This window comes from Pezoporus wallicus, unplaced genomic scaffold (genome assembly GCF_028554395.1).
Source record: "Pezoporus wallicus isolate ANWC-B61680 ecotype Strahan unplaced genomic scaffold, APGP_CSIRO_Pwel_v1 contig_3952, whole genome shotgun sequence".
NCBI classification, from domain to species: Eukaryota; Metazoa; Chordata; class Aves; order Psittaciformes; family Psittacidae; genus Pezoporus; species Pezoporus wallicus.
The window spans coordinates 10,687,166-10,710,621 of record NW_026635034.1 but is presented as its reverse complement, the minus strand read 5'-3'; the positions used below and the strand labels follow the sequence as shown (position 1 = coordinate 10,710,621).

General features: G+C 36.0%; 1 protein-coding gene across 2 annotated transcripts in view; it reads right to left on the bottom strand.

The window, feature by feature from the left end:
* Positions 1-21,459, bottom strand: part of CGNL1 (cingulin like 1) — a 44,590-nt gene extending 23,131 nt beyond the window's left edge. The window contains exons 1-7 of one of the 2 annotated variants that reach the window (XM_057398332.1): positions 19,765-21,459; positions 19,176-19,270; positions 18,195-18,288; positions 17,067-17,168; positions 16,209-16,357; positions 15,523-15,658; positions 13,406-13,618 (exon numbers count right to left, since the gene is read on the bottom strand). In XM_057398332.1, the coding sequence (XP_057254315.1) occupies positions 13,406-13,618; positions 15,523-15,658; positions 16,209-16,357; positions 17,067-17,168; positions 18,195-18,288; positions 19,176-19,270; positions 19,765-21,393 (2,418 nt within the window). In that variant the 5' untranslated portion in view covers positions 21,394-21,459. The remainder of the gene's footprint in view (positions 1-13,405; positions 13,619-15,522; positions 15,659-16,208; positions 16,358-17,066; positions 17,169-18,194; positions 18,289-19,175; positions 19,271-19,764) is intronic. The other variant, XM_057398340.1, reaches the window with a different exon arrangement.
* Positions 21,460-23,456: the final 1,997 nt, after the last annotated feature.

Here is a 23,456-nt window from a genome sequence, read left to right as displayed (position 1 = left end):
TTTCCTCATTATACATTCCCAGCTTCATTGTTTTTCCTCCATGAATGTTTCATCCATTAATTTCTCTAATCCTTTTTTAATCCATTTTTTTGTATCCATTTTTTGCCTCTACATTACCTGGTAACAATAGGTAATTGCATGTTAATTACTGAAGCTTAACATTGTCACATATGAAATTGTGTTTATCTGGATGAAAACAAAAGAAATCATGCATAGAAGTTTGGTTAAAACCTATTTTGTGAAATATTTTATGAATGCACAAAAATAACTTTTTGGTTATACTATTTTTGATATTTTCCCCTCCCCACTCCCAAAAGGAATAAGCAGTTATACAAAGGAGTGTTTACAAAGTGCACCCGCACTAGACTGTTTTCCAGCAAGCAACAGCTTTAAAATAATGCAAATTAGTTTGATAAAGCAGTAACTCTGAAAACGCTCAGACTGTCTACAGGGTCAATGAACTTATTAGACAAAAACTGGCAGCATAAGCAGGCTGACAAGTTCTGGTCTTTTGAAAATACTGAAAAAACTTGTTCTTTTAAGTACCTGACTAATTGAAAGCTCTGAAATAAATCCCTCCTGATGCTTTACGTTCTCACATACTGAAATTTCAATAAAATTTATATATTCCTTTAATTTTTGCTTTTTGCATACAGCGAAGTTTTACTAATTAGCAAGCATTCCACCAGCGGCTCCTTTTAGTCTCACTTCCCCTTTCTGGAGCTGAGTGAAAGCAGCTGAGGCATGCTGGGGAGTTCAGGGAAAGGAATGTTGATTTGTCTGTTCTTTTTCAACCAACCGCCTACACAGGCCTGCACAGTAAGAGAGGACTGAAGTAGGCCCACACCGCACCTGAAAATTCCACCACCTCATCTGCCACAGTTTGCTCTCCTTTCCCAATACAGGAAGTATTATTTACTTAGAAGCACATGCACATACACACAAAAGCAACCAACCAACCAAACCCTCCAGATCTACATAATTAAAATACACACACACACACACATATATATATATGTCTTTAACCTAACAGGTTCAAAATTAAGTTCAGCCTCCACTGATACAGTCATATCTGGAGACCTGCTCCAACCTGCCTGTATGTATCGCAGGATACTTTTCTGGCCAGTAAAATTAAACTAAACTGGTATTCTATCTCCTTTTTCACTATCCATTTCAGTAAGTTAGCAAGATGCCAGATGAATATACATAAAAGGTAGAGAAGCATAAAGAGCAAGCTGCAACTATTAGCTTTGTTAACCTAATTTAAAATCTTGGAAAAATATTTGGTATATAAGTAAAATCTGCCCCAAGTTCCAGATGCTTGAGTTACCAGCGCTTAGCCAGCAGATCTCCACAGGTCTCTAATGACCTTGGCATCATTACAAGGGTTGTACCTTCACATGGATGAACTGCTCCCAAACAAATTCTCTAACATATTAAGTATGAAATTCCTTTCTTTAACCTGGAAGCCATGTGTCTTTAAAAATACCAACAATAAACATATATACTCACACGCACTTTTTCAAAATGGTAGGAAACCTCTCAATATGTATGGGAGCTTTACTGTATTTTAGCTGGAAAGTGTCCATTTTTCTTACATTATCTTCTACAGAGAGTAGAACAAATTTTCTTCACAATGCACATTACACTGTGCACTATTGTTTCAGTATGCTTTCAACTTGTTTCAGGTAAGACTGAGAAGAAATACAGGAGTATTTATCCTATCAATTTATCACACACAATTGTATTATACACATAAGGCATGGAAGATCACCTTCAGGATATCATTCAGGACAATATTAGAAAAAAAAAATACATTAGTATCTTCAAGTTTACAATGAAATTTAAACAGTCAAACCACATAAATACAGTTTAGATGTTCTTTGAGCAGAAAACGCACACACAGCATCACTTTTCCACAAGAGTCAAATTACACAGCTGGGTTTAGATAGAAAAAAAACCCCCACCCTATGTTCATTTATCCTCACTGTAATGAGAACTGCATGCAGAGCTCTTCACTGGCACAAATGAAGATTCTGGATTATAACAGCTTTTGGCAATACACGTCATCTCCCATAGCATATTGCAACAGAAAGAGCATCAAACAACTCCACGCCTTTTCCTTTCTCCTGTTCTCCCTGTTAGTCTTATCTGGCACCCCTTGTCACCTTCTACCTCCCCTCCGGCTCTTCTCTTGGGAAGACAGGTGAACATGACAGGTATCATTAGAAAGGATATGCAAAGAAAACAAGCACTGAAATGTAGTTATGGCAGATACCCCTGTAGCAACACCATTAGGGGAGAACCCAGTGGAGAGAGATCCCTATCCATATATTGAACAGTTATGTAAGGTTCAGGCCAGCAGCTATCAAATCATACACTGCTGAAGCAGAAATAGATTGTTGCGCCCTTTGACTATGGAACCCCACTTACACAAGCAGTGTACTCAACCAAACCCAGCAACCAGAAGGCAATATTACCCACGTAGAGACCATACCTTAAATTTACCACTCTGTAGTTAGAGATGGCTGACTATATTCTGCATAATAAAACATGCCAGTAGAAGATATGAAAACCAATGCACTGAAATTACAAAGAGATTACTATGTATGCTGATATATTTTGAATGCCAACTATTGCACCTCATAGGCTAAAACTGAAAGTGGCAACAGCACAGGCAGTTTAAACTGTACAACAGATGGTATTTGCTAACAGCCAGCAGTAATCCTATTCTCTTTAGTTCTGTCTACATGAGCAAGAAGGCACAGCTTTCATTTAAAATTCAGTAACTGGCTCACACATTCAAAAAAGGAGCTGAAAGCTGTTTGCAAAAGCATTGAACTAGAGTGGGTTAGAGTGATGAAGATGAAAGCAGAATGTTCACTGAACACTGTAGGGGTAGTAAGTACAAATGAGGAAAACAGCCAGACAGGGAGAACTCTCACGTACAGATTGTGCTGTGGATCCATTTCGTTCAGTCCACACATGACTTATTTGTAATGGTGCTGTATGTAAACAGTGAGTTAACAAAAGGTCCTTAAGGCTTAATGACACAACATCAATTAATGACTCCTGCTGGTACCCATTCATAAATCCTTTACATTGCTACATTTGGGGGTATTGGTGAAGGTTTGGCAATAGTTTTAACTAAGTTTATATAAATTTAACCCACAGTAACAGATCTGGGTAAAGGTCACAAAGTAATGATTTAAGTTGAATATGAAACATTAACAAACATGTTGTTAGCATAACATCTTTAGTTCACAGAATTGTGGATCAGCCTCTTCAGAGATGATGTACATACACACATAAAAGCATGTAACAGACAAAACTGGTTAAGCAAGATTCTTGAAGAAAACTCTAAAATGAAACACTGTATATTCACATGTATTTGTTGCACAAAAACCCAACACAACCCAACAAAAACCTAACAACCAAAAGCAAAAATCAAAACCATAACACACAAACCAAACCAGCATGAAAATACACACACATAAAAATAGTGAGAAGTAAAAAAAAAAAAAATTAAAAAAAAATTATATCAAGCACTGAAGTGGACTCTCTGGATATTAAAATTAACAAATCTCAAAAAAAAAAACCCTGCAGTTTCTTCCCTATGATACATAAAACATGCTTACTTCTTTTTACTCCCACTTCCTAGTTGTGGTAGTATGTATGAATCTAACTTTTTTTTGCTATATTATGGAATTATATTTATGTAAAGTAAAAACCCTATACCATTTTCCCTGTTATGTTTGTTTGCCTGCATTTGCTTTGCCTTTTCCTTTCAATCTGTCTGTCACCACACCATCTTCCAGGGCAATCAGTGCCTTCTATTCCCTACATTTAGTCTGTTTCATATTCAGATTTCCATCTCTTCAGTCGCTGAAGGAATAATACCTTCCTCTTAATACCCACATCCTTGCAGGCTTCTTAAACATACTGATGCCTTCTTCTCATTATTTTTGATTACGTGAAATATTTTATTATGCTTCTCAAATTTTATCATCTGCCCTATCAGCACACTTAAGCTACACAGATTGAGTAAAAGAAGCTGGAAATGCATTGCAAATTTCTAAAAAAAAACCCCAACAAAACAAAACCCCCCAAAACCGACAAAAAAAAAAAAACAAAATGAAAAAAAACCCACAAACCAAACAGGGGGGGTGGGGGGGGAAAGAAACCTGTCTAGAGGAAGGAAAACAGCTGGAATGATGAGGTCCCACAATACAAAGCCCTCTGTGACTGTCTGAAGATAAGTTTCTGCATTCTGACACTGTCATTGTACCATAGTGCACATAGAATCATAGAATAGCTAGGGTTGGAAAGGTCCTTAAGATCATCTATTTCCAACCCCCCTGCCATGGGCAGGGACACCTCACACTAAACCATGTCACCCAAGGCTCTGTCCAACCTGGCCTTGGGTTTACTTATTAGTGCAGCAGCAGGCTCAAACCATCATGAAGAAAAAAAACACCAACAAGTCATCAAATCCTAAAAGAAAGATCTACTGCAAAAAAAGTTTCTGACCAGAAAAAAAAAAAAGATCATATAGAAAAAAAGATCATGATGAAAATAATCTATGGCAGCCTATAACCAGACATTTTCTTATAGTTCTCACACATTTTAATTCTGAAACTGAAAGGATTAGTCCATCAGTTTGAGAACAAGTCAAGAGTTTATAGGGAAAGAGGCTGTTGCTGCAGAAATGAGTAAGGCAGAAGGAGAAGGGATAGTTTCAAAGCTAAGGTGCCCAAATACAGCCCTAGAGAATCTGCAGTCTATTACTGTCCCTGACAAAGAGCTCCTGAGGCAAGTCACTCAACCAAAATTTTCCAGAGGGGATCAGTAAGTGCATACTCTGTAGTTTTCTTGGTGGTTGATTTGTGACACTAGGGTTTGGCTTCCAAACTTTTAAGTGTACAGTTGCAACTACAGTCAGCAAAAACTGTACCCTGAATGTACCAAGTACAACGGTTAACACTATGTTAACCTTGCCCCCTCTGTTTGAACATGCACAACTAATGGATCCTTTTGATAGTAATCTGTCTGCCTTCTACTTTCCTATACTTAATATGGGGAATAACATTACTTATGAGCTTGCAGCTGTGCTGAGAAAAGGAACTAAAGTTTGTGAAATATTCAATGTAATTCTTTATTCACAAGAAGTTTCTCATAGTGTGTACTGAGTGCAGGAACACACCAAAATCTGAAAAACACTGATCAGTGTTCAAGAATCAAAATTCTAATGTTGTGTTTAAGCGAATACAAAACTACTTTTAACTTGTAACAGACGAATGAGAAGATGATGAGAAAATGCATCACATGTATGCGTGTACTATTTGATTTGGTATGTACACCTAATTTATAAAGTTTTACCTATTGTAGGTCTGCTTATCTGACCCCACATAGTCACAGCTGCAGCATTTATTTTTCAGCTTTGGGCCAAAGAAAGCCACTCTCCATAAGGAAAGTTCAGCAGCAAAATTCAACTCCCTAGTTCTCATCCTGCTCCTTTCAGGTGTTTCACCTAACAAAAAGTGAATTTAATAAACTCTGGTTTTGTGTCCTTGTATACACAGTCCAAAAATTATTTAAAATATATTAAAATTAGTCAAGGCCAAGTCTAAGTAAAGCAATAAATGTTGTTCCAACTCCCGTGTTACAGTAATCTTGGCAAAGCAAATACATTTATATACTATTCTGCTCTCATTATATACTATTCTGCTCTCAACTCTGATGCAAGCAGTAAACATATTTAAAGAACTGGAGATGAAACTCAATAAAAAAGGCATTAAAATCCTTACCACCACTTATTATTGTGTAAACCCAGAGAAACTGGACAGAACACACAAACATGGACCTTGAGATGCAAATGAAATATTCTATTTCAACCTCAATACAGAAAAAAATCTCTTGGACAGGAATGCAGAAAATGTTCTGTAGCTCCACACTTTTTTTTTTTTTTTACCACACCCTCAACACTGGCAAAGGCATGAGAGTGGTTGTGTAATTAATCATTAAAAAAATGGTCCTGGCTGACTTCAGTTTCAGCTGGTGAAACTCCCTTTCGGTAGTGACCGCACAGAATAGGACCTTCAGAGTCCTTTCACAAAATACAGGAAGAGGTAAAATGAGTGGAAGCTAAGTATCTTGTTCACAGCTTATTACAATTGTTACGTTTCAGCTAGATTCAAAGTTTCTTAGGCACAGCCCTTCAGATTTTTCTGAAAACCCTTCATTTCCCTTCAGAATCAAGTAAAACTGAGTTCAACCAATTAACTGTTCTTTAACTGTCATACTTGATGTACAAATCTAAGGAATAAATCTCCATTCAAAATGAGCTAGAGCACAAACAGAAGTTTTTTTAATGGAAGTAACAGACTTTCAAATTTTCTTTCCATATACATACTTGTGGAATCAAAGTAAATGACACAATAATCCTCCAAAACCTTCTGAAAAACAAAGGGAACAGTGTGGCTGCTCACTTCATTCTGTTCCTGGTGCGGAACACCTAAGGTATTATGGAAGATACTGTCTGCTGAAACCAACTCTAAATTCTCGTAAGCCACCTTTTTAGGTTGATGCTGGAGACTAGTTGTTTAGCTTCTTGAGCTACATGTAAAAAGCTTCATGTGGCTTCAGGGATTCAGATCTACCAAGCTCCCCTTAGATGACCCTGAGAAGTTAGCAGTGGTGGAAATACCAAATCCCTTTTTATTATTTTTTCCTCTTCCTTTTCTGTATATACACAAATCAAGATTAACTAAAACAACTAGACATTGATTCCCCTACCTAACATACAGGTGATTTCCAAAGAAAAAAACAAACCCAACCTACATCCAAAGACTGAAAGAAAAAAAAGACAAATATAATGAGTCTCAACATAGGGACAGCCCTTTAATTGTAATCCTTATTAGCTCTTCAGTGAAGACAGCTTCTGAAATCAGTATTATTCAGGTATAGTCATCTAGTTTTTAAAGCTCATGAATGCAAATAACAGGTCTATTTCTATTTGTACTCTGTTTGTAGTTCCGGTTATTTCTCCTCACTGCGTACCTCCAGGCAATTCTTCTAACCTCAGATACTGTTTCTTAAAGCAGCTGAGGTCCTGGGATGAATAATACTGTAACACTGCATAGCATGGATAAAAAAATCTAATAAAAAATAGTTCTAAAAAGGGAATGAGAAAACTCCTTGAAAGCAAAACAGTGATAGAGTGTTAGGCTACCAACTCCACAGGACTCCCTCTTCCTCCCCCACAAAGAAAAACCCAAGCTTCTGGAAAAGAGACTAAACAGCTTTACTTACTGCTTTTCCACCTTACACTGATTATATCAATTCTCCCATGATCTCAAAATGAGGCCTAGCCTACTTTAACATACTGCTATGCCTTTGGAAGTTAACTATTATTAGTTACCTATTAAAATGGTCAATGTGTTTTCGTGTCTCAGTGAGGTACACTGTAACCTACTTGAATTCTCAGCTGTATGTCAAGAGATTATTCAGTAAGCACTTGCACAAACTTACAAGCAAGGGAGGCTGTCTTTCCTTCCATTTCAGCTAGAGCCATTCTATTAACTGGTTAAAAATTATTCTCTTGTGACTGTTTAGAGGCAAGACCTGTTCTCTTGCAAGGCCATTTTTGCCGATCAAAACGGTACTGTATCCTTAATATTATTTCCAGAACTACTCCAGGTTTTACTTTATGAGATATAATGAAAGATTTAAATGTCTACATTTTAAAATTGAGAATGCACCCCCCCTTTTTTTCTTTCTCCCCAGTATAGGCATGAATCAATATTCATTTACACAGTTACAAAACCCACAGCCAGGAAAGTATTAACCTCTCAAGTAGCAGCTATACCAAAGTCGGTATTATTCTCCTAGCTACATATCACGACATAGTCAGACTGGCTTATACTAACAGAATTTTCAAGGTCAGAAGTTGTTGCAAATACTAGAGTAAAATATTAACTAGTTCTGTGGTCACATTGCATCCCGCTACATGGACTTACACAGTCTAGGACTTCACACACAAAAACAAATACACACTTTCATAGGACAAACCACCCAAACTTACAGATCCTGTCATCTGCTGACAGCATTAGAGATCCGCCTGATGGTATTAAAGAAGTATCTGACTTCACCGGCTCTTGCCAGCTTTCAGAAAACAACAAACAAAAACCCCACAAAACCCCAACCCTCCTTCCCAACGCAGGCTAACTGAAACGGTCCTGCCTTGTTAGTTCACAGCTGTCAAGTGAGAAAACAGATTTTTTGTTTTGTTTAGATGTGGTCCAATTCAACTCAAACAGAACTTTGCACGGCAGTTTTGCTAAGAGGCTTTCCGGACTCTACATACAGTATAAAAACCACTCAGTGGTAGTTTCATGGTACTGTCTGCATTCAAACACACACATCCCCACTAAATAAATGCAGAAGTAAATTGCACTGAAATGAAAGTCAGACGAGCTGGAACTTAAAAAGCTTGCTTTAGCACTAAAGGCAAAGTCACCAAGTTACATCTTCAGTTTGCTTTAGAGGCAGATTTATTATTCCTGTTGACAACACAGCTAATATTCCATCATTTGTTTGATATTTCATTTAATGTGTGCCTAAAAACATGCATGATACTATTATCAAATGAATTCCTTTCCTTGCACAGAACAGATACTTCAGAGAAATACAAATCAAATCTGTCTCCTAGATTTTCCATATACAGTTCTAAAACACATGTTTTCAATAACAGTGCCCATTTAAGGAGTGCCTGCAGCCTTCCTTCCACCACTACACTCCAGTCTGTGCACCCTCCCTTTCTGTCCCCTGATCCATCTGTGCTTGTAGGATCACAGTAGAAATCGGTCAAACACATACCCAGTTGTTTAGAGGACTGGTAAGGGAAGGCAGAAAATGAAAGCAGGGTGGGGGTGGGAAGTGTGTCATGAAAGAGGGGACATTGACTTGGACCAGACACTCCACTCTTCTTGAACTCTGTATACAGTTTACATCAGTTACCAACTGGCTTCTACCACTGAAACAAAGAAAAAGCGTTATTTCAATATGTTAAAGGCTGCTCAGGCATGCAAAGGAAGAAACATCAGTGGCATTTGAAATCCTGGCTCATCTTCTCTAAGTCTTTTCCAGTTGTTGTGTATCTTGTTTGAGGTGAATGGGCTAGACTCAGACACAGCATTCAGGATGCAGATTGAGTTATGGATGTACATACACAAGGGCATAATGATATTCTTAGGCCCAAGCAATTGCTATTATACAATTTGTTTCTTTTACTGTTACAAAGAAGATGTTTTTATAGAGCAATTTATTATAACCCCAAAATTTCATCTTATTAGTTGAGATCCTATTAGATTTTTTCCACAGTTTCACAGTTATATACAGTATGTTTGTCTATCCCTTTATGTACCAGTGTCTCTGTGATGTTCCACAACCAGTTGTCTTCACTTCACTCTGAGTAACTTAAGTAACCACTGCTCTGTGTTTGTAGAGCATTATTTCAAAATAGGTTCTCAGAATATACTAAATTTAGTTATGCTTCATTTTACATTTAAACTATATTTGCCAAGCCATTTCTGAAGAAAGGCACACAGAGTTTATATCAATATAATCTACAATGCTTAAGCTAGTTTTTGTTAAGCTTCTGCTCTATGTGGGAGATTTTTTATTAGCTTTGAAGAAGAAATATATTATCAGGCTTGGTAGAAAAAGAATCAATATGCAACTTTCATTTCAAAGTTCTTTGCACGTCTGTGCTAGACTCACCTAAATTCCCAATCACTATATATATATTTTTATATATAATATATATAAAAAGATATATTATATATATATTATATATAACGGGGAAAAACAAAAAAAAAAAAGGAAAGCTGCTTCTCATCTACAATACTCAAGATTTTATATTAGTTTCTTATTTTAAAGGAGTACACTTTCACTTCATAATATATGCAGAAGGTAACCACTGCCTTTTGCTGTTGCTTTCACTTGCTCTGATAAAAGTCCTTCTCTTTGATCACACCACGGCTTTACACATATATGTCAGTTAAAACTCATATGACCGCTAGCTTCAGTGAATTCTTAACTGTGTGGATAAATGAAACTGCTTCTAAACTCTGTCTGTTTTATCATCTTGAGGATAAGGTCAGAAGTATGATGAACCCTGAATAAAACAGTTGAGGTCAGGCGTAGATATGCCTCCTCACAATGCGATGATTACAGCATTTTCTGAACAACACTTGTGCAGACTGCTTCTCAAGGCAGACATAAATTTGATAGCGCTGGGCAGACTGCAACTGCACTCCTGAGCTGATAAAATTTCAGTGGAATTTGGACAGTACTAGCTGCAATTTGCTACAACCTTTTACCTACAGTATCACATTCCAAAATGTACTTCCAAACGTTACTGGAAATAAACAGTGGCACTTCATCTACTTCATCTACATCAGTAACAGAGCACTCGTAAGGTAAGCAGTACAATTCTGGCCTATTGTGCTATTGGGTCAGATTAAATAATATAAATTTTTTGTCCTATATTAATGCCAGGAAAAGATTCTTATTCCTTATTGCTCTGGCATTTGCTATTATGGAGAAATCCATGTTTAATTAGAAGAACATTAGTTTTTCAATTTATTATTAAATTAAAGGCAACTACTACCCCACAGAAGTATGCTACAGAAAAGTAAAACTTTTGCCATTGTTAAATGGGAACAGTCTGATCTCGCTCCTGATAAACAACCAATGAAGTTAAGAGAAATCAGACATCAAGACTACAAGCATAAGACATAACACAGAAATGAGTTAAAAACATGAACTGTGGCAAAAAAAACCCCAACTTAATACCTGTGACTTTATATAAAAATCTCTAGAAAACAAACAAAAAAACTAACCTACCACATCAGTGAGCATGAGAACAGAATCACACACGACAAATAACCCTACTCTATTATCAAATAACCTTGTGTATGTTTCTAACATGACTTCAAAACAGATCTATGTGACATTCTAATAACAGACTAAATGTGCTCTACATTACTTGTCAATCTATCTAACATCTCCAGCAGCTGAAAAACTCTGTTGATATAACACAAAAATGGTATGAAAAAAAACCTTCCTTTTTGGGCTAAGAGATATCACAAACCACCCTTGTTCAGTGTACCAATTTGGATGATATAAAAGCAACATAAGAGTTAACAACCTTGTACATATACCCTGCTCTATCAAACCACTATTACAGCATTTACACACCTGTTTTCCTCATTAAATACAACAGAATGGCAGCTTCAATTGTATAAAACATGATTTACACATACACTGTTAGGTATTCCAGATTAATTATAAAACCAATAATTAACATCGTAAGTAAGATCACAGCAGATCACTCATCTAACTCCCCCAGTTACACTTGCCTAATAGATGATATATCAAACTCAACAACTAATCTCAGCCAGTAGTCATATAGGTAATGCTGGCCTGTAAAAAAAATCATTAAGGGTACTAATACTAGTGAGATTAAAAACAAATAAAGAAGAAACTTCCAATTAAGCATGATGCAAGAAGTTTTACTTAAAATAAAACCAAAAAAAATCACTCAAGTAATATCGGAAGACCAAGACCCAGTGCTTAGAGCAACGTTAATTAATTAAATTTCACTTTTGAACATCTTATTAAATTTACTATTAGATAGACTATGCCATGCAAGTAAATAAATGCTATTTATAACTACCTCTACGCCACAGCAACCCAGTCATAGAGCCATTTCCCAGGCTGTTATTGTTATGCCAAACAGACTACTCTTTCATTTCTTGTCAGTTGTAATTACAGTTCCATAATTGAAATACAGTAAATTACCATGCAGTAACTTTGAAAGATGGTTCACTGAGGTTAAGCTGTCACTACAATTACTGTATGAGAAAAAATGATAATTTGTGTTCTACTTTTCCCTCAAAGAAAAAAATTAATTCAGTTCAAGCAGCTCAGATGAGTCAAATACCTTCATGATGATGTAAATAAAGAGAAACAACACATTTATCAAAGCCAAACAAGCATAAGACCCAGGCTGTATATACAAAACAGTGTATTAAAAACTTTTCTAATCACTGAAGAAAATCTTAGAGACAATCCTTAAAAAAAATACTCTTTATCAGAATTTAGTCATACAGTATCTATCCAGCATCTTACATATATGCTCCTATTTGCTCATAAAGCATATACAGCTTTGGATATATCATTCAAGTTGCAAGCTTAATTTTAATTCAGTTCTACATTATGTTTTTGGCCACAAGCAGTAGGATAACTGCAATTCACCTAACACCAATGACATGAAGGTAAAAGAAATTGGCACAGACATTTCTAAGCATAAAACTGGGCCTCTAATTTTGACTTACGTTGCTCAAGCAGTTTGCCTGTAGAAATATTTGACAGAAATAAAATGAGAGATAGACACAAATAACTGTCACTGTAAAAACAGTGCTCAAAATCTTAGGAGAACTGATCCCTCACAGAAAAATTTTTCAATAAATTTCTAGCTGCTGTCTTCACAAAGGACTTCTTTTGGAAAACAGTAACAGATAATGCACTTCTGAAAACTGTTGCTATTCTCGCCCCGACAAAGATCACATGCTGATGCTGGAAGAGGCAATTCCTTCAGTTCTGTTTTCCTCCTGTCTCCTTCCAGACATCCAATCCCTGCTGTTTCCCTTGAGCTGGCACTCATTTGACTATTCAGTAAATAGGGTAAGCTCAATAAACGAAAAAGGGAAAAGGAATACACAAAAAAATCCCAACCACCCAACACCACCAGAACAAAAAAAACCAAACCAACCAACCAAATGAAAAACCAAACCAAACACTGCAGCAAAAAAACAAATCACCACACAAACAGAACCAAACAAAAACCCCACCACCTAGTAGTGAATGGTTGAAGGAACAAGAAGGGACAATGTAACCAGGAAACAGGATGAGGCACAAAGAGCTGAAGGTAAGAATAGAGGGCTGCAAAGAACTGCTAGAAACTGTAATTTCCACAGCATCACTGGCAAAGCACACTGGTGCTCTTCAGGGCATCCTCAAGGTTTCAATGATTCCATTTAACCCAAGACAAGTAAATGGTTCTCTGTACTATACTCCCATCTGTTCTCTCTCAAAGCTCACAGTGAAGAAAACAGTAAATAAAGACTCAAAGGGCCACAACTTCAGCTGTGGCTAGCAATCAAAACATTCTATATGTGCATGAAATAAAATTTGTTCTCAGCAGCTAAGCATCTCCTAGCCTAAATCTCTACCTATTTATTTTGCTAAGAGAACAGTAGTATCGGGAAGCATCTCTTATAACATCTGTGAGAGGGATGACTCTTCCCTGCAGAAATTAACTGTATTCACTTATTTTCACCTCTGTTGCTTTCTCCAGGCTCTGCTGTAGATCAAGCAATTCTTTATCATGTTGTTCTTTAAGTTTATCCATCTCCATGTCATGGCTAGATACTTCTTCTTTTAGTGCTCCTTTTAAAGCGGTAAGCTCTCTCTCTCTCTTTCTCAAAATCTCTTCTTGTTGATCTTTTGCTATTAATACTTCTTCCAGATCCTGCTTCATTTGCATCAGTTCCTAAAGAACAAAATTAAGCACAACTGCATGACAACTAGCTCCAGTGGATGTTCTGTTTATGTTTCAGAGAAGGAAAGCAGGTAAGACCCCCAAGGCCAACTTTTATTTTTGTGACTTTTATACTAAGCTAAAAATTTTCTAAACCCTAATATTATTAGAAGTATACCATATAGCTCACGTTTCATATAGTGGGTTGTCCTCAGTCCAGCTGGGTCCTTGCTACTGCTGAACCCAGGACGTGGGTCAACATATCTGATGCTGCAAAACTATGAAAATATTTTGATGGTTCATTCTGCTGTCTGTAAATAAAGCAGGATTCAAACTAAGGCTGCAATTTAGTAACTCCCTCAGTCCTACCTTCTGTAGCAAAGAAGCAGGTAAGAACAAAGAAAAAACCCACACTGCAAGAGAAGTGAACTCAGTGGTAATTCCTTGTTGTCTTTTCTGCTGGAAAGAATAAAGAAAGTTGCTTCTACAAGTGCTGAAGACAAAACAAATGCTTCCCAACTGAGTCAATGCCTTTGCACCCTTCCACCATGTTCACCCTAGAAGTCATTTCTCCTCTCCAAATTGCTGGAAGGAAGTGGTTAATCAGTGAATCTGAATAATAAATATACCCATGCATGTATACAAACACAGAATAAGATAACAGCAACAACTGAAAATGTGCATCTTCAAGAATTACCTAATTCGGTATTTCTCAAGCTGTGAATAATTGCACTTTAAAAAATAATGTAAACTTCCCCTGCACTGGAGCAGGATCAATACATTTAAACTATTCCTGATATGCACCACTTATTCTGTCCTTAAAGCTGGCAATGAATACCACTGTCCAGATTGCCACATTCCACTGTTTATTATCCATATTGACAGAAAATGTTTTCCAATACTTACTCTAAATCTCTACAGCTAAGTCTCTCATTTCTGACTCCATCCCCACACAACACAGAAAAATTGATTGCTATTTCCTTTACTGCAACATTATAAGATGTGCTTTTGATTCTTCCCTCACTCTTCCATTCAGATAAGACCTTCTTCATAGGCAATGTTTTTCAGCACTATCATCATCATTCCAGATACTCCTCTATTTCTGTACAATTTCAACTGCAGTAATCAAATCTCACCTACACAAAACAAGGTAGTTATTCTACTCAGCATGTCCTGCATATTAACATCTTTAATATTCCTGAGATCAATCATGTTTTTTGCTCCCTGGTTTGCATTTTATCATTTAGCTTCAAATTCTTAAGCTAGTTCTTTGTACTGGTATTAAGTTGTTTTGGAAGTATGAAATATTAAGGTCATTCTGAATTCTGACCTTCCTTTTGAACAATTATACACTGATACTCTTACACACCCTCATCAACAAATTCAATATCAACAAATTAATACAACCAATTACTCTCTCACAGGAGACAGAAAACCCGTAACTCCCTTGTTCCTCTACAGACTCTATCCCTTTGCTCCCTGGATTCCATTAATAGAGTCAAAAATCTAGAGACTACCTTGGTGAATTCTTTTAATTTTCTTAGTTGAATCTTACCTGGCCTTGCTAATATGTACACCTTCTTTAAACTGATCTTCCCTGTTCTGACCAATAAAACCTACCTAATTGTTAAAACTGACCAAGATGATTATCTCATAATAGTGAATAACTCAGCTGTCCCTTAATCATTATGTTATTTGATCTATTCTAGAAAACGATGGCACTTATGCTTTGTATTCCTTTTAGTGTTAATATAGTTATTATAACATGCCTTCTTAGGTCACCTAATAATGGTATATTGTTTTGAATTGACAGAATGGGAAAAAACAAGACATGTATTTCTTCTACCTGTATCTTAGTCCCCAGTTTCTAGGCAGCTCTGATTTTTTCATCCTTCTTCTGGTACTTTATAACTAACCTCAATCAGAACCTCTTTCTCCCCTTCATCAGTATGTTTTGCGTTATCCAGTTCATCATGCATCTCGGAGAGCTGCTCTTGAAGATCTCTGATCTCAGTCTGGTGCTGTTCCTGCTCCATCTTCACTTGAAAAAACCTTATCAGGAAAAATCAAACTTTTTTTTTTTTTAATTTTTAGAAAATACAAATAGAAATTACAGATTTGTAGAAATTAGAAATAACTCATTTGTTGTTTTGAGTACTAAGAAATACAAGTATGTATTCCCATGTTCCCCACAAAGGAATGGGATATAATGAGGCAGAAAAATGAAATGTCAGAGGGGTAAAAATGAGAACTCTTCAGTAGATATATAAGTGGAAAGCTGTATTTTATTTTAAACCTCGTACTATATGCTTGACTAAAGTATCAAGTGTTTCCATATTTTAAAGACTTGGACTACATATTGTGATCATGAAATATGAAAAGGAATTCACACTAAGAGGAAGATTATAAATTCAGCAATCTTTCTCTTCCTTCTAGATAATTCTAAAAACATGCCTCTTTTAAACAGTGGAAACATTTCCTACAATAACAAACATCACTGTCAGATTCCATTAGCGTATCCTAAAGACACAAGCACTTTTAAACTGAAAGGTTTAAGAATAAGCACAAATTCCAATGAATAACTTCTGTAAAATTAACTCACTCCTCTAGGTTCTGCCTGAGTTCTTTCTCGCTTTCTTCCAGCTGCTTTTTTAAGGCTTCTTTTTCACACACACTTTCATCAAGTCGCAGCTGAAGATCTTTCAGCCTTGCTTGTGTGGCATTTCTCTCTTCTTTGGAATTCTGCTGATTCTGAATTTTGTACACCAAAAGTTAAGCAAGATAACAGACTAAGCATAAATAAATTAAAGGCTCTTCTTTATTGTATGAAAGAAGCCATTGCAAGATTTTGATATTTTTCACTTTTAGAAGTGCTTATTAACCTATGAATATTAAAAGCCTGGAATGTTTATTTGCACACACAAAGCATTGCTTTTTGTTTTTTATTAGAAATGTGAGAAGTAAAGTCTCCTCAGTACTATCTCATCACTTCGAAGTATACTGGTTCTTATGACAGGGTTAACATGCAAACTGAAAGAAGCCAAACTGTTTTTCTTCATGTCTTCAGAGCACGGCTGTACTGCAAAAATAATGCGGTAATTAACAAACAGCAGCTACATAAGTAATACAGTTTGTCTCTCACTCCACAACTGTCTTGTTAATCAAAAGATTAACATTTACCTCTTTGGATACCTAAGAAATTTTATGTGCATGTGTCTAACATTTTTATTCACCTCTCCAAACTCCTTTTCAAATACTAAGAAAGAAATTTATCAAGAAAAGGGTAACCATGCTATGAGCAACTACATTTAAAATTAGAAGTCTTCTGTAAAAGCACAGGTATCTGGATTACAAGGAATATGAAACAAAAAGGAAGGATTCAGCTGGTTGATCAGTTGTCACTTACTTAGAAAAGTTTATCTGAAGTAGTCAAAAGCTTTATAACAACAAAGTGCCATACCCTAATTTCTAGATCCAATTTTTTTTCTAATTCTTCCACCTTCCTTTCAAGTTCTGCTTTTTGCTCCACCAATGCTTTTACTTCAGCTGAAGGATCCGAAACCTACAATTAAATAGAGATGTTTAATCCCACAAAGCCAAGATGCTCTTTGACAATTGTTCTTTTTAAACCTAAACTAAAGCTACAAGCAAGGCTAATGAAGTGTAGCATCACCACTGACTTTTCACACAGGTCAAGCCAAGCTAATATTTTCAAAGGAACCATGATTTGATTTTCATAAAACTTCTAAGTAATTGCTCAAGGGATGTTGCAAATAATACAGAAAATATACAAACCTAAAGAAAAATTCAAATTAGGTAGCATATGAATTAAGTCACAAGGACTTGGGGCCAAATTTGACTGAGATACCACCAATTACACAAAACTGCCATCAAAGGGGTTCATACTCAGATGTCAAGACAGATTTCCAAACACTGTTTTTTGGTAATTTCTTAAGATGTGTTTTATATATTCATTTTGACTGATTACAGCCCAGGATAAAATAATCGTCAAAAGTAAGCATTTAATCCTCATGCCATCACTGCAACAACTGGGCATTCCTTCGCTTTCCTTTAGAACTGAAAAAACAGTTCACCATGTAGCACAAAACAAAAACTCGTCAGCAGGCAGATTGTCAAATGCCATTAATGTAATATGGCTTTTAAAAAATGTCCTAAATTATTGCTTTTCTAAATTACAAATTAAAATACTCTTTCCACTTAGATATCTATTTATAATCACTATAATAAGAAGATGCTCCACCATTATTTTTTTAAGCTATGTATGTTAGCTTTTCCTTTGATCCAACAACCTTTTGATGTTTACGTTGAGTTTGCATCTCGCCTTCTAAAATGTAGAAGCTCTCAAAGTAGACTCCTTTACATTATTCTTTAATTGTTAACAAACAGATTTCCCATAAGTCACCTCAGTGCATGATTAACATTAAGCTATACTACTGAGAATACTACAATAATATACTGTACTAGAAGAATAGTCTTGTTTAAGTCAGTGAGGGAATTCAAGTTTTTAAGCCCTGTTTGAATACTTATCACTATTAAACAAGCCAAAACAACTCAAAAAATTGTTTACCTGTGTCTTTCCAGCAGCTCTTGACTTTAAAGTCTGAATTTTCTCAAAAACCAAGTTGACTTTCCTCTTTGTTGCATCATCATTATCAGCACTCCTAAAACACACAGAATAAAAGCAATGATATGATCAAAGGTCCTATTTTTTTAATATTGGAATAAATTCAGAGCGTCCAAACTATGTAAAATCATCAGCATAAAAAAAAAATCCAATATGAACTATTCAGAAATTTTCTTAGCTATGATTTCATTAAACTCCTTACAGAGAGGCTGTTGAAAAATTATATTCACTGAACTCTTTAATTGTAACTCTCTTCTACAGAATTATAGCTGTGGAAAGACAGGTATTCAGCATGTATATTATACAAACATACTGAAATTAGAAGTAATTAGTACTACGTTTTTCAAGTTCTGACTACTGCACCATAAAATACACTTTAGCAGCTCCCAGAACCTGCTACATCAGTAATGTAAAAAAATTTAAGTACATTCTATATGTTGTAACTCATTTCTCTTTCCTTCATCTTTCAATAAGTTATCATTAGAAAACACCAAGTAAAAGAGTTACAGGTAGACAAAGGATTAAATGTACATCAACAAGAGAGCTTCTGCCAAAACTGTAAGAAGTAACACTTTTTTGTTTAAAAAATCCACAAGCTTAAACTCCTATGTGGTATGATTTGGATTCTTCAGGAATCTCAATCTCACAAGAAGTTTAACTCCTAAAATATTTAAAAGACGAAACAGATTCTAATTCATAAATTTCAGGTACACTTAATCAAATCCTGTATGATACCTTATGTAAGTCCTGATTGCCTGGGTATTTTGAGATCCTATGCCTTGGAGGATACAGCTCAGATAGAGAATTATGAAGCCATTCTAGCTTTGCTTTTACAGTTTCACATTTTAAGTATAACAGAAAATAAATACTGAGAAAATACAGTCTCTTTGGAGAGCAGCCCTCTCCAAAACTATGCTTACTAACCCTTCCTTAAGGTAATTGTAAAGTATCTGTTTAGCAGTCTCTTCATTCGTTTGCTGTGCAAGATCTTGCTGGCCTTTTAAGAGATCAGGAGTTGCCTAAAATGACAAGACAAAACATCAAAAAAATATAATCATACAAGGGTTGTAAATACAACCTCTACAACTTAAGTCCTCCATTGTAGTTTATTATGAAAAGATTTATTATGGACCTAAGTTCATAAAGATCCATTGGAGTTTTGGCCTGCAGCAATAAAAAGTATGCTCCACACCAAAAGAAAGAAAACATAATTTTGCATTCTCCTCTTGTGCATTTATGCTTAAGAATAATCACATCATTTACAATAAACTCCTTTAGTCCCACCATCTTCCTTCACCCAAACAAGAATATACTGTTTTACAAACCATGTTTTTGATACCTGCAGATAAAGGAGTAATTTTTTTGGTTATACTTCTCCAGAACAATCCCATTCAGAAGTATTGTGTGATGGGTGTTTGTTCTAACGAAGAGCAGAAAAATATGCATTTAACAGTATAAAAGTTTTAGTATGCTAGAGTGCAAAACACAGTTTAAAGAGTAAATTCAAATTTACCTGTATATGAGGGACAGATGAAAATGTTTTCACAGAAATCTTCTTGGCTCCTGAATCAGGTGGAATTGTGATTCGGTTTGGCAACAATAAAGTAGAAGTTACTGTTCTAACTTCTTCTCTCTTACTCTGTCCTGGGAACGTAGACGACCTGAACATCAAGTTCTCAGTTTCAGCTCCATTTTGTTTATGGTATTGCAAAGAACTGAAACTGCTACTCTGAATGTCTTTATCAGGCATTTGCAGTTTTCCAATACTTCGAGTAGAAACCTTCATCTCTTTGAAAGGTGACTTTTGATCTCTGGATAATTGCTTGTGAAAGCAAGCTTTATATGATCCCAGCAAGTGCTCAGTTGACTTACCCAAGCTTTTACTGAATTCACCTAAATAATCTGAATTCACATCAGGCCCTAATGACAAGGCACTGTCAACGCTTCTTGATCTTTTACGATCATCAGGATTAATTCTATTCCTTTTTCCTGACCTACCTCTTCTTTGAGGATCCACTTTCTTATCAAACTTTTCAATTAGCTGATCTACACCTGGAAGTGAACCAGTATCAATATCACGACCAGTTCCAGGTAAAAATGGGATATATCTTCTGTTTTCATGCCGATTAACATTGTCTGCATATATGGCATACTCTTGGTCATCAAGTAAAAATCTATATAAGGAATTTGCTGAAGTGGGAGTGGCTGATGAGGACGATGATCTTCGTGAGTCATCCAGTACTGGCCCAGCTGAATCTTGTCTGCGGAAGGGAAGAACATCTGGTCTAGGTTTTCTTTTCTCTGGATAAGAAGTGGGACTAACACATGGAGATCCTCCTGCAGATGAAAATGACTCTGAAACACACACTTCATTGAGGCTGATGGCGCTACTGGGACAATCCAACAGCTGCTTATTTTGATCTTCTGTTTCTACTGACCTGTTTAATTGCATTTTTTTTGCATTTGCTTTGGGTGGCTCTGCAAGATACATATTTGTCTTCTGTAGGGACACTACTTTAGATGAAGAAATCCAAGGCTTTGCTTCAGTTTTTTCATCTGCAAAAGACTTAGATTTACTGCACACAGAAGACTGGTAATTATCCAAGTTCAGGTTATTTTTTTCAGGATCATAAGGCTGTAAAAGTTCAGGATGTCTTTGAAAGTTGAACAAATTTGAGGATTTCACTGTTCCACCTTTAAATTCTGCTATTCCATTTTCCTTTTCATCCAGATTGCTTATCTTTAGGCTTTTAAGCAAACCCGGTTGCATTTGCTGTGTTCCAGGAAACACAGTGTGTTCACTGTTTTTGTCCTCCAACCTAAAAGCAGTATTGGAGTCTGTGGCTGGCTTGCTCGCAGGATGAGAAATGACCTCTTGTTCTTTTCCAGCAGAAGGATTTTCTGACAAACATCCTTCTGTATTGTTTAGTACAATGTAAGGATGTCCATCAATTCCTTGTACTCTAATACTGACACCATAAGACCCTGTCCTAGAATTTTGTGTATTTCTGGTTTTTTGAGTCTCCTCACTTGTGAGTTGAAGAGTAACTTCGTAGTCCTGCTGCACGTGCTTAAATCCAGCAAAATATGGTTCCATGATTACCAGAGGAATATAGCTGAAGAGAAATGACAAAAATGTCATTGTTTAAAACACTTCAGATTATTTCATTCATTATTTTATTGCACCAATCAGCGTGACTATGAAGACTTAACAGTAATATGCAGACAGCTCAATATACAAGCTATACAAAGCTCAAAGCAAATACACTGTGATCTAAATGTCTGACTGATTCATTCAATGTAATGTTATTTTATGATTATAAATGGTAAGAAATAGCAAGTTAAGACTACCTATACAGAGTTGGTGCTAACTGCTTTAAAATCAGATTACTTCAAATATAAGCAATTCTAGTACAATTTTTTGAGTCAAAGCAGCTTTTATTTTGGGTGCCTCCACTGTATTTACTGAAAGACTGTACATTTCACAAATCAATAATCATTTTATAGTCAGCAACTATTAACAGATATATTAACATTTGAACATAAGACCAGGAGAGCAAAACACAACCAGGCAGTTTTAGATTATGAATTTTAGGCAACTAAAGCACTGCAAGGAAGATCAATACCCTCATACCTTTGAGTTGCACTTTTACATATCTGTTTTTCAACATTTGTTTCTCAAGACATCTGAAAATAAACTTTTTCATTTATTATCTCATTACCATCCATAAGAATAAACTCTCCTACACACTAATTCAACAATTCCCACAAATGTGGTCTTGTTCCAGAAAACTCCAGTTGCTATTTTAAAACAGATGCCTTGCTGAGAAACACAAATGGAAAAATGTTGCTAGTATTTCCATGGCCGATAGCACCTTTTACAGATTCAACAGGAATGCTAATTCCAGCCTGTATGTGCCAAAACTATTACTGCTCTAAAAAACAAGAAATTAAACCCTACCTGCACTTTTAATGTTAAATGCCATTCTCTCTTTCTGTAAGAGCTGGCTTGGTGCATAGTTTTACTTTACTGTCTGTTGCATATTATGTGCCGACTGTCTAGGGGCAGAGGCAATGCAGTGACAATAAGAACAGTGTCTATAAAAGGATGAAACACAACACTCTGATGCAAAACCTGGAGGGAATAAACTTTTGAACCGAGCTGGAGAGTTGAGTAATCACTGAAGCCTGACCAAACCAAGATCATTAAACGGTGGTGAATAATCATTGAAAGGAAACAGAAAGAACAAGATGTCTCATGGAAAAACAAACCTCTCAAGCCAGTTTTACTCTCCTGTGTATCTCAGCATGAACTATCTCCCTCCAGATATTCTAAACAACAGCAAAATTATCATTTCTTCCTGAAAGTGATTTAAAGAGTTTGGCTCACTATCAAAGTCTTTCTCGGATATTAAAAGTTTCAGTGAATTAGGTAAATTCACCAAAACTAATTCAGAGGTTACATTCACTTAGTAAACGGAAGTAAATGGACAATATGAATTGGATCTCCATTTAAGACTTCCTGAGCAGGAAGAGAAACAGAACAAGAGAAAAGCAAAGATGAGCCAGGGTAGGCTAAGGGAAATAGAAAAATGGAGGAGCAACAGAAGGTTAACAGCAAGTACCAATACACTTTATTATCTTGGTACTCCATTCTATTTCTCTATCCTTTTTTACCTTCTCTGAATACTCACAATATCTCACATTAATTACACTGTTTCAGTGTATAAGCTGAAACAAAAAGGACTAAGAAAAAACATCAGAAGCAGATTCTAATCACCCAGAATCAATTAAAAGCTCTCTATTGGGTTTTCGACCAGGACACAGAAATCAGCTCTGAGGTGCTCTAATGGTGGCTGAGAAGGCAAAGGAGGAAAAAGAGATAGCACAGCCCAGAGCTGTAACAGAATATTCACTGAAGGGACCAGACCACACTAATCTAATGAATGGTTGCTGGAGGTAGGAGAGAAACCAGGCTCTCCACTCTGTTCTTCAAACTGTTGAGTGGGTCCAGCTACATTCAATTACTCTCTATTTGCTCAAGGCAACAAAAAGGAAGTATTTCTGGAAGTTCAAAAGTTGTTTTCAAATAAGTAAGCTTTTTGAAGCTTTTATGCTTTCCATTTTTAATTACTGTTGTACGATGTTGATCTGAAGTCACTACTACCAGTATGTAATAATTAAAATGATTTGTTTTAGCAAAAT